Source organism: Calliphora vicina, chromosome 3 (genome assembly GCF_958450345.1).
Source record: "Calliphora vicina chromosome 3, idCalVici1.1, whole genome shotgun sequence".
NCBI classification, from domain to species: Eukaryota; Metazoa; Arthropoda; class Insecta; order Diptera; family Calliphoridae; genus Calliphora; species Calliphora vicina.
Window position 1 is genome coordinate 127,462,536 of NC_088782.1, and position 12,179 is coordinate 127,474,714.

The 12,179-nt window shown below is 27.3% G+C and overlaps 1 protein-coding gene across 1 annotated transcript; it reads right to left on the bottom strand.

Moving 5' to 3' along the window:
- Positions 1 to 433: 433 nt before the first annotated feature.
- Positions 434 to 10,233, bottom strand: trbl (tribbles). The gene is made up of 2 exons (XM_065503581.1): positions 8,739 to 10,233; positions 434 to 1,840 (listed from the first exon to the last, which is right to left on the bottom strand). The coding sequence occupies exons 1-2, from the start codon at positions 9,611 to 9,613 to the stop codon at positions 1,282 to 1,284; spliced, it is 1,434 nt and encodes a 477-aa protein (XP_065359653.1). The 5' UTR covers positions 9,614 to 10,233; the 3' UTR covers positions 434 to 1,281.
- Between the last annotated feature and the right edge of the window lie 1,946 nt (positions 10,234 to 12,179).

Sequence of the window (12,179 nt, forward strand, 5' to 3'; positions counted from 1 at the left end):
ATTTTTACCTATTGAATTTGAATAGGAAAAATGAGAAAAGGGAGAAAACTCCCGGGGAATTTTTTATTCATAATAGGGCTGATTGAAAATTCATTAAAACTTTTTCATTTTTATAAGACAACATTAAGCAATTTTTCCTGAATCTTTTAATAACGAAACCATTTATTAAAAACATAAAAATATTTTTAGCAATGTTGATTCATAAATACATATTTTTTTCTAATAAAACGATTTTGTTTACTTTTCCTAACAAATATTTATGCTGATCATAGCAAAATATTTAACCCACAAATTTTATCTCATCTCATGTAGACTTTATCTTGGCTAACATTAAATGGAAAGAATGGCGTGTATTTAAAAATAAACCCATAATGTTTGTTTTTAGCAAATATTTTTTTATATCCCCCAAAAAAAATAAAAAAAAACACAAAAGTTTAATTAATATTGAGATCAAATTATTTATATATTTTTCAATGATTTTTATAAAACATTTTTTCTTTTTCTTTTCTGTTTTTGTTTAGCAAATTAAATAAAAACAACTCAATTCTTATATTTTTCTTCTGAAGGTTGGGGGTAAATTTTTTTAACTTAAATATATACAATTTTCTTTTTTTTTATTAAATACAACAGTAATAATTTTTTTATTTGATTACAAAACTTAAAACATTTTTTTTACATGAAACTTGGAAGAACTTCGAACTATTTGGGTGTGTTTTAATTAAAAATTCAAGGCAACAGAGTAACAACAAAATTTTACTACAAATTAAAAAAAAAATATAAAAAAAATAAAAAAAAAATTCAACAAATTATTTAATTTACTAAGATTTAAAAACTATAGGGAAGGGGGGTTTAGGGGAAGAAATAGACGCGAAATAGACCACTGCGTTTTACTTTGAAGGGTACTACTTGTAAGCAAGGCTTAAGTTGTCTGTCAGACATATTAATCAGTCTCACACTCTCTCTCTCTCTCTCTCTCAATTAGATGCAGGTGTTTTGTTTTACTTTTATTTTAATGAGGATAGTTTCGATAGTAGGAACGAAGGCGGACAACAGCAACGACATTAACAAGTCTTTGAGCTGACGTTCTAAGGGAGAATAGATCAAACCAATGATTTTTTTTTTATTGATTTTTTGTTTCTAAGAAGTCGAACGTCCCTTGTGGTTTAACGAAGAGCAACTACTACGACGAAGCTAGCGCGCCAGCGCATTAAAGATTAAGTCTTTAGCTTCGAGCATAAGAAAGCTTATGCCGGCTGCTTAATGGTTATGACAATACCATTGTCAACCCATTTCTGCATATGAATCATTAAGGCAATTCATGCTTAAGGTGCTGCAGGAATAATCCAAAGGCTGTACACCATCATCTTCTACAATATCCATGCAATCCAAGGTTTCATTGCTGGCCATACAATCGTCATCATCATCTGGTATGGTGACATCCACCGGTATGTACATATGAAAGGGTTTTTGTTCTTTAAGCCAGGGCGATAGAAATATGTGTTCTATGGGCACACGATCGGTGATATTTTTCCTGAGCAGAGCCAATAAAAGCCAGCGTGCCGAACGTGATAAATGGCCAGGCAGTTGGACAAAACATTGACGTATTATGGTTATGAGATTGCTATTGCCTTTTTCGAAAAAGGGATATTGTCCCACCAGCATGGTGTACAAGATCACTCCCAAAGCCCACATATCGGCGGGTTTGCCCTTGTAGGTGGGTTCGGGGCACAGTAATTCTGGGGCGGTGTAGAGAGGGCAGCCAATTTTTTCACTTAACGTATCATCCTCAGGATTTTCGAGGATCATGGAACCTTCCAGAGATTCATATTGGAGTTTGGTTCTAAAAAAGGAACAAAAATAAGAAAAGAAAACGTTAGTAAATGTTAAGAAATCATAAACAATTTTATGGAAATAAAAATTAAATAAAAAAGAAGGCATTCATTTTACTAAAAAAGTTTTTTTAAGAGTATTTTTAATTGATTACTCTTTTAACAAATTATAGCTTTGCAATATAATACGATTTACAGAGTATTTATTACATTTACAAACAAAAAATTATTAATTCTTGAATTTTTTTTTCTGTACGTATCTTGACCTCAATTGTAATACTAGTTTGAAATGCATAAAACTGACAGCCGCAACAATTGAATTTGAACTTTTTATAAGTTCTAATACCTCTATGGCCATAATAAATGTTTAAAAAGCATTAAAGCTTAAAAAACAACCCATAGAAATAACGCCCATTCAAACTCTACTCACTCGTTCACTTAAAACAACCAGCCAGCCAGCATGTTGTAATAAATTCATTGCCAGCAAGATCAGTTTTGTGAAAAAAAAAATAAACAAATTAAATGCTGGGTATGATGATTATTAACTACATACAAACACACTATTACTATAACAACAACAAAAGCAGCAACAACAATTTAAAACAGCAACACCCAAAAAAAGCTTCACACACAACACTGAAGCAACAAAAACAACAAAATAAGCAATTTCAACAAGTATTACAACAATATATATAAACACAATAAGAAACCTCGAACTGACCCTGATATCAATACAACATACGAATACCAACAACAACAACTACAACACCGAAATACAAAGCAATGAAGAAGAGCTACAAAAAGCAACAATAACAACTCAACTCCATGAACTAAAACAAGAAACGAGGCAAAACAAACTGAGTAAGTAGTTGTTGTTGGTGGAAAATACAACAATAAAAAAAAAGAGCACAAGAGATGGCATGAAAAAATTACTATTAAAAAAATAATAATAATGATAAAATACAATTACAATAAATGACCTCGCAATTTTTTTTTTAATTTTCTTGAGGTAAATACAATTTGCTTTTATACAAATCATCATGAATGAGGCAAGATTAAAGGTAAGTAGTAGTAAATTACTTAAAATTGTCAATAAATTGTGGGTACAAAAGCAAAAGATGCCTTATGGTTTGTTATACGCAAAATTTAATGTCATGTGGCAGCTCTAATTTTCACAGTAAAGAAAAACAAGTGAGAGGGGAGAGAGGGAGGGGGGAAATGAGGATATGTGTAAACAAAACAATAAAGACACCATTTGCAAATGCCAACAATTATATAAAATTTTATAAAGAAAAATAGAAAATTAAAGGGATTTAGCATTAATAATATATATTATTTATAATTTAAATAAAAATTAAGGAGTTTTAATGAAATTTAATAAAAAAAAATTTGCAAAATACAAAAACAGCAAGAAGTGAAAAAGAAGAACGAGGGGGTATATGTGGGGTAAAATGAGAAGAGTGGAATGGAGAGAGAGTGGGGAAATGGAGAATGTGTGTAAACAAAACCATAAATGGCACCATTTGCATAAAGCAAAAATTAAATAAAATTTAATAAACAAATTTGCAAATTAAAGGGAATTAGGTACTATTAAATACTTTAATATTATAAAGTTTTTAGTGAAAAATAAAAAAGTTCTAAATAAAAACAAATAAAAAACTAGACTGCATTTGCAAATGCAAAAACTACAATCTGCTAGATATGTGATGGAAATCAATAGGTCGGTTTCAAAACGATTCAAGTAGTATTGAGTTAAAATAGTCCAGATGACAATTATCAATTAATTAAAAAATAACTTATTCAACAAATTTGATAAAAATTTATGGATAGGTATAATAATAAAAATATAATAAAAGTTTTCTATATAAAAGGAAAAATTTTTAAAAATTTAATTGTGAAATACAAAGAAAAAAATATTTATTTTTTGGAAATTTTAATAAAAAAAAAATGAAAATTTTACAAAATTTTGAATTTCAAAAATGTTTAAATTTCAAAAAAAAAAATAATTAAAAAGCTTGGAAATATAATTTTCTGAAGAAAAAAAAAATAATTGTGAAATACAAAGGAAAAATTTAAAATGTTTGGAAATTTATTAAAAAAATAGAAATTTTTGAATTAAAAAAATTTACAATTTCAATAAAAAAATTAATACCTATATAAAAAAGCTTTGAAATACAATTTTCAAAAAAAATAATAGGTACAAAGAAAAAACTCAAAATTTTTAGAAATTTTAATTAAAAAATTAAAATTTTGGGAAATTTTAATAAAAAGAATTAAAATATATTTTTAGAATTTAAAAAATCGATAAATAAAATATATAAAAAAGTTTGGAATTATAATTTTCAAAAATAATTTCACAATTTATGAAATTAGTTTGAGATTTAATTTTGAATTAAAATTAAAACTTTTTCAATATTACAAAAATATAGCTAGCTTTTAATTTTAGTTTTAATTCTAATTTAGTTAATAATTTTCAGAATTATATATTTTTGTGGAAATTTGCTTTAAACTTGTGAGTATTTATAAAAATATTTCACAATCTTAGGAATTATCTAGCATACTACAATGATTCATAATTTTGGAAATTATTAAATTTCCTTAGAATTTTGATGGATGTTAACAGGAAATTATTAGTTGTTTTTTAAGAAATTTTATGATTTTCAAAAATATTTTCCTTTTTTATTATCTTATCTTATTATTTTTTAAATTTGTTTGTGAATTTATTCTAAGTAAATTTTACCGCAATTTCCTAATGTTTGCAAATAAATATTAAGTGAATAACATGTTGTTTTGAAATTTCAACTAGTTGTATTTCAAACTGATAAGAAGTTACAAAAGTATTTCATAATTTTTGAAATTAACTTTCAAAAATTATAGAAATTGTATCAGAAATGATTCATAATTTTGAATGATTTTTAACAAGTTATCAGTAAAATAAGTATCAGTAAGAATTAGCAAAATTTATTATAAACAATTTGTTTATGTTTTCAAAATTTATGAATTTGTTCCAAGTTTTTTGTAATTTTATAGGAATTTTCTAATTTTTGCCAAAAAAAAAATTTCGATAAATTTCAAAAATTATTTTGAATATTTTAAATGTTTAAAAATTTATTTAAATCTCTGATACTTTTCTTTTTGGGTAATAGTGTTTTAAATTAAATTTTAAAAATTTATTTTGAATATTAAAATTTTTTTTTTGAAATCTTTTGTTATTTTTCTTTTTGGGAAATGGTGTTTTAGAAAATTATATGTATTTGGCACAATATTATTTAGTAATTCTTGCGGATATACCTACATATAATATAAATAAATGATTTTCTTTATTGTTTTATATTTATAAATAACATGAAATTTGAAAGCAAACAAACAAAAAAAAACACAAATAAATTTTGTATTTAATTTTCTCAGGGTCATAGGCAATATGTTCTTTTTGGGAAATGATGTTTTAGAAAATTATATGTATTTGGCACAATATTATTTAGTAATTCTTGCGGATATACCTACATATAATATAAATAAATAAATGATTTTCTTTATTGTTTTATATTTATAAATAACATGAAACAAAAAACACAAATAAATTTTGTATTTAATTTTCTCAGGGTCATAGGCAATATGTTCAATGACCTTAAACATTCTTTAAATTATGATGATGATGATGACATTAAAACTGATTAGATTAAACAGAAACAATTTCAATAAAGAAAAAATTAAGCAACAAATAAAATAACTAAATGTTAAATTTTCAAAATTATCAATGACCTCGTTTACCCCCACCATGATGTTTGCAGCACCTTTATTATAGTTAAACGTCACCTTTTAGTAATACACTTATGCTTTTTTCTTTTTTGTTGGTATGTACCAACAATTGATCAAAGTGTATTACGAAAATGTCAAAAACCCCAAAAAAAATGTTAACGTGCGAGGGCTGTTAGTTAAGTAAACTAAAGATTTATTACAAATCAATTGATTGCTACACTTTAAATAAATAACAAAAATTATTAATGAAAAGAGAGCAGAAAAAAATTACACAAGTGTCAAAAAAATTACCAAATAAAAGCAAATCAATACGAAGGTTGTGAGTTAAGTTGAGTGAAAAAACAAAAATTCCCCGGGGGAAAATTTTATAAATTGTGATTACAGAATTCTAAGAAATTGAATTATTTTATTACATGAGTAAGCAATATTAAATCAAAATTTTAAATTACTTTAAATTAAACAAGTAAATTTGTTTGTAGGTTTTCTACAGGTAAATAAATATTGCTGGCTATGTAAGAGAATTTTTGATAATAAATAACCTCCCCCTCTGCTAATATTACAAATAGCTGTAAAACTATTTCCTCACTCTCTATTACCAACATCTCTGGGTTTAATTCAGAGAAGAGAGAGAGAGAGATTTGTGTGTAATATATTTACAAAACCATTACAACTAAGCGCTCTCTTGCCTGATCTCTCTTAGCTTTTTGTTAAGGTTTCTCATAAATTATATGCAACAAGCTGCTGCTAAATTGTTTAGTAATAAATACAAAATGCAATTTTGCAGCCGTTTACACTTTTGAAAATTTAATTTTTTCTGTGAAAGAATCAAGTTTTTTTTTTGTGAGGCAGCAGACTCGTTAGAGGTAAGGGAATTGATGTTATAATACAATTTGCGGGTGACAGACACAGCATGTGTGTTAATAATACTGGTGTGAGCTCATAATATAAAAATTGTAGGGGATTCTCTGTGTTAATTTTTATTTTTTTTTTTTCTGTTTTGTTTATTTTGTAATTGTTGGCCCTCAGCATTTTGGTAGCAGCATAGTGTAGTGGTGGTGTGGTTTGGTATTGGTTGGTTGGTGGTGGTGGTTGTGTTGTTGGCGTAAAGTTTTGAGTATTTCATTGTATTGATTTCAAAATTATTTGGTTTGAAAATACATACGTTCAATGTTACTGCAAATGTTGCCATAACAACAAATGTTTTTTTTTTAAGTTTTGAAGAAAAAATAATAAAAAAACAGTTGGTAACAAAATAAGAGGGATGCTTAGGGAGTAAAAATTAAGAAAAATTTTAATATTCTTATAGGTATGAATTAGAAGAAAAAACTGCTCAATAGTTAAACAAAATTAACATTTCCATATAAAAATCAAATATTTTCTCTCATTTGAAATTTTTATTAAAAGATTTAACTATTTATTAAATTTTTCTAAAAAAAAAGACGAAAAATTAGTAAAAAAAAAAAATAAAAGATTTCAATAAAAATTAAAAAAAAATTTTTCCCATTTTGAATATTTTTTTTTAAGAAATCATTTAAAATTCTGTTATTTTACCATATTTATACAAAATTTAGCTAATTGTAACAAATGTTAAATTTTTTTTATTGAAATTTAATCCTTATCATTTAATTTATTAAATTAATCCTTTAGATTTTTCTAAATTCTTGTTTAATTTGCAAGAAAACCGAAAAATAATTTTAAAAAAAATAAAAGATTTCAGTAGAAAACTCAAAAAATTTTCTCTAATTTTGAATATTTTTTAAAGAAATTATTTAAAATTCCGTTATTTTAACGAAAATGTTTTACAAACGTTAAACAAAATTATGAAATTTCGTTTAAATTTTATTGCAATTTAATCCCTATCATTTAATTTATAACATTATTTCTTCAGTTTTTTTTTTAAATTTTCAAAAATTCTTATTTAATTTGCAAAAAAAAAAACCGAAAAATAAATATTAATAACAGATTTCAATAAAAATCTCAAACAATTTTCTCTCATTTTGAATATTTTTTAAAGAAATCTTTTAAAATTCTATTATTTTACCCTATTCTTACAAAATTTATCACAAATGTTAAATAAATTTATTAAATTTTTTCAAATTTATTTTATTTGAAATGTATTATTAAAATCAGTAAAATAATCCCTTTAGTTTTCTAGAAAATGTTCCACAATTCTTGTTTAATTAGCAAATTACCTTAAAAAAATTGTGTTTATTTTGTATAATTTTGCTTTTCACTGTTTATGTGAGTGATTGTTTCATTATTTACTTGTTGAAATTGCTATTGTTGTAGTTGTTGCTGTAATTTTTTGCTTTTGTTTTGTTTTTGAGGTTTATCTCAATGTTTGTGTGTTAATGGCAATAACGAGTTTAAAATGTTTCGTTGTTGTTGTTGCTGCTGCTATAGTTGCCAATATTGCCATAGTACAATTATGTTGTAAAATACATGTCATTTTTATTGTTGGGAAAAATTGTTGGGAGTATTGGTGAGTGTAGAGTAGATTGTGTGTGTGTGTTTACACCACCATGCTTCTTTTTGTTCGTGTAGAGTAAATGAGAAATACTATAAATGAAAACAAGGGCTGTCAAAGTATGAAAACATTAATGTAAATGTATGAAATTCATTGTTATTGCTGTATTAAAGAAATGAAATTTAAGTATAAGGGCGTTAAATGTAGAACAAAGGGGGGTTTATTTAAAATAAATATTGTTATGTTCCCATGACCTTATGTTGTAATGACCTTAAGATTTGAAATTTAAGAGGGCGTTATTTACAACCTCGCCAAGGGGGGTTTTGCAATAAAGAAGTCATTATGGCAAATTTCTAAACATTAGGTCCTAATATTGTAAATTTTAAATGAATGTTGGCTCAAATTTTTTAAATTATGAGGGTTTGATATTGTGATATTAATTTGTTTGTGATATTTTCTTATACTTTATAAAGAATGCCTTCTTTTATATTTGTTATTCTTTAAAAAAAACTATATTGCAAAATATAGATTTTTTTTAAAAAAAATTTTAATTTCTTACATTTAACCTCCCTTTAATAACTCTAATCCGGGCAGTGAGTTAAAAAAGGTTGAGTTAAAATTAAACAAGAAATTAAATTTATACCTATAAATTAAAAATATAAACAACAGATTTAAAAACTTACCTAGCTTCATCCACAAAAAAGAAACGCTTCAATTTGAGATCACGCAAAATAATGCCATTACGATGGCACACCATTACGGTTTCACAAATCTGATGGAACAAAGATCTAGCCTCTGGCTCCGACAAACGATGCTTATCACGCAGATAGGTATGTAAATCCTCAAACACTCCCACGGTGCTATCACAGGCATTAAGGGGTTGTGGTGGCGCCAATATGACATAGGTACGCTGATTATTCAAAGCCACTATATCCTTGACACCCCGTATCAGTTGATGGCCATAAATTGAGCTGCGGCATTGATCAGATTCTTGTTGCAGCTTGAAATAGGCCTGTTGTACTTTGTGCAGGGGCTCATTGATAACCTTGCATAGGAACTGTTCACCGGTAAAGACATCGGTGCACTTGAGATTGGACATATTCATGTCCACCAGGTGGCGATAGCAGGAGGGAGCTTTGGCAAAGGCAGCTGCTGGTATATGTTTGGGTTTGGCACATATTAAATAACGATCTTTAACCACATTCACCGCTGAATCTAAGGTGGAATCCAAACGCAAAGACTGCAATTCAAAGGCTCCACCGGGTGTAGAAAGCTTCTGGCGTATGGTTTGCAGCATAACAGCATCTAGGAAATTTTTCTTGGGTGTTGAAAGGCCAGAGGAAGGTGTGCCGGGTGGTGAATACACGCTAGATCTACTGCTTGAGTTATTAGTGGCTGCTGTATTATTACTATTATTATCGCTGGGAACGGGAGAACCTGGCTGTGAGTAGGTGATTTTAGAGGCTGTTGCATTGTTGAGAGACGTGGCAGGTGTTGTTGTTGCTGTTGCAGTGGCTTGTGGCGAGGAGGCAGTTAAGTTGGTTGTATTCGTATCCATATTGTATATTTTTTTGTGTTTTTTTTTATAGTTTAATTTATTTTTAAAGTGTTTAACACTGTAATTGGCAAACAAATATATCACTAACTTGTATTTTATTTTTGTTTTAAATTTTTTTCAACACTTGGGTTGTTTTGTTAATAATAATTCTCTTAATATTTTATTCTTTTTGATATTTCTCTATTTATTTTTATGCGCACTTTGTTTTGTCATCAATTTTCTTAGTCATACGACGTTTGGTAAAGTGAGAGCATGAATGACAGCAGAGTTGCTAAGTTTTGCTTTTAAATTCTTAAAGCTAAATGTTTTCTTTTTTAAATATTTTTTTTTATTTTAAATTATTTAAATATTTTAAGGTTTTCAGCACATATTTGTTTATTAAAAATAAAAGCTGATGCAAGTTGAATTTATTCTTACGAAATCTTTTTTTTTTGTTTTCAACAACAATTAAAGGTGACGATTTTTAAAACAAAATCTGTGTTTCTATATATAAGTTATGTTTGTTGTTGTTGTAGAGTGAAGAAATAATATATTCTTCTTCGTTCTATTTTAAAAAAAAAATAAAATATATTTTTCTTGTACTGTATCCGTTTACGCTAAGCGTATTCACGTGTTTAACGCTTGCTAGTAGAAATTCAACTGACGTATCCACATTCAATTCAGAAAATACCAACAGGCAAACAATTTCATAAAAATTTACACACGCAGCCACTCACACACACTCACAAACACCGTGTTTGCTACAAAGAGATGCCATATTGTAAGAATTTCAAAACAAAAGAAAAAGAGCGTGTAAACAAAACCAAACAACAAAGAGCTAAATCAATAATCATATAGTCATCTCTTTCTAACCTTTGTAATTTCTATAGTTATAACAAGTTAATGATAATTACCAAGAGAGCCAGCAAGAGAGTTGGTTAAAAAACTTTAATAAAAACGTTATTATTTTGAAAATATTTGCAACGTTTTAATTTCAAAATTATGCGTAAATGTTAATACTCAAAATTTTGTTATATTTTAAGGTAAAAAAAATATAAAAATCGATTGATTATAAAACAGAATTTCATAATTTAGCAAAAAAATTCTTATTTGTATAAAAGAAAATTAATGTCTATTAATGAAAATCTTGTTGTTTATGAAAATCAACCCTTAATAAGCAAATAACCAAACCAAATAACAAGGGAAACACAAGTTGAAATTTCTATGCTGTAGTACTGTAGTACAGTTGCGTTATTTAAGCAACAACAAAAAAAAATAACTTAAGGAATTCCTTCGTCCTGCCAGCCACAAGCATTTTCAAAACACACGCATATTTTTTTTCATTGCACACACTTTTTTTCTTAATATTTTTTGTTTGTTTTAATCTTTTTTCCAGTTCAGTTTAGTTACTCACTATACACTATACTCCAAATTAAGGTTTGCAGGTAGAAAATTTAACAACAAAAACTGCATTTAGCAGCTGCTGCAAGGTGATTCACATGGTTTCTGGGAAGCCAGAGCATTAAGGAAACAACAACTAACATTCTTAAGGGATTTTCTGTAATTTTTTTTGGGGGGGTTTTGGCATGATTTATTTATTTCTTCTGTAAATTAATTTAGTTTTATTAAGGTGTAGCAGCAAACTAGTAAATAGTTAAAAACAAAACATTTATCAAAATGTAAAACAAAGCCTACAAATCAAAATTAAATATTAAACGCCATATTTATAAAGAATTTTTGAATTTTAGCAAAAGTTTATAAAACAAAATTTGAGTCCAAAATTAATTTCAAATTAAAAGTTGTTTTTTGTAGTTTTTTTAAAGCCTTTAAAACATGTGTTGCCACACAAATTTTACCTAATGCCCCCAATGTCAAAATCAATGTCGCCAAAATACCCCACTCTCAAAATTAAAATCCCCAATTCTGATATAGAAATAAATTATTACAATATATACAGTAGGAGTTGTCAAATTGAGGAGCAGGAACCGACTATTTTACACTTCTTTTTTAACTGTCCGGGCACTAGATGATTTGCGTGCCAGGTTCTTACGGAAATGCTCCTTTAGCAATCTCTCTGAATTATCTGGGAAGGAATTAAGATGCATAGATTCCTTTGTTAGCAAAAAAAAGATGGTTAATAAAACTGGATAGGCAAATAGCTCCTCAAAGTAGCCCCGAATCCGATGGTTTTCGCTCTTCATAATTCTTTCTCTCCTCTAGTATCTTTGAAACCTAAACTTCTACCTATAATTTCTTTTATAAATTGTCCACTATTTATATTTAAATTATCGCCCTCTCTCTTTCTTTCTCTTCCCTTTTTCTTATATTTTCAGGTAACACAAAGGGAATAATCAAATGGACCCACGTCAGCTGTATAAAAAACGGGAATCTTTGGGCGGCTACCTGTTAACCTAACCTAAACTAGTGAACGATTTCAGATATCTTAATAAAATTTCACATAGTCATTGCTGAGGTGTTTTTGAGTTGATTTGTGTTTAAATGGGATCGTATTTGGAATTAGGGGCTAGCGGACGGCCATCCAAAGTTGCTCACCTCGGGCATTCAAAATTTAAAAAAATAATCACAA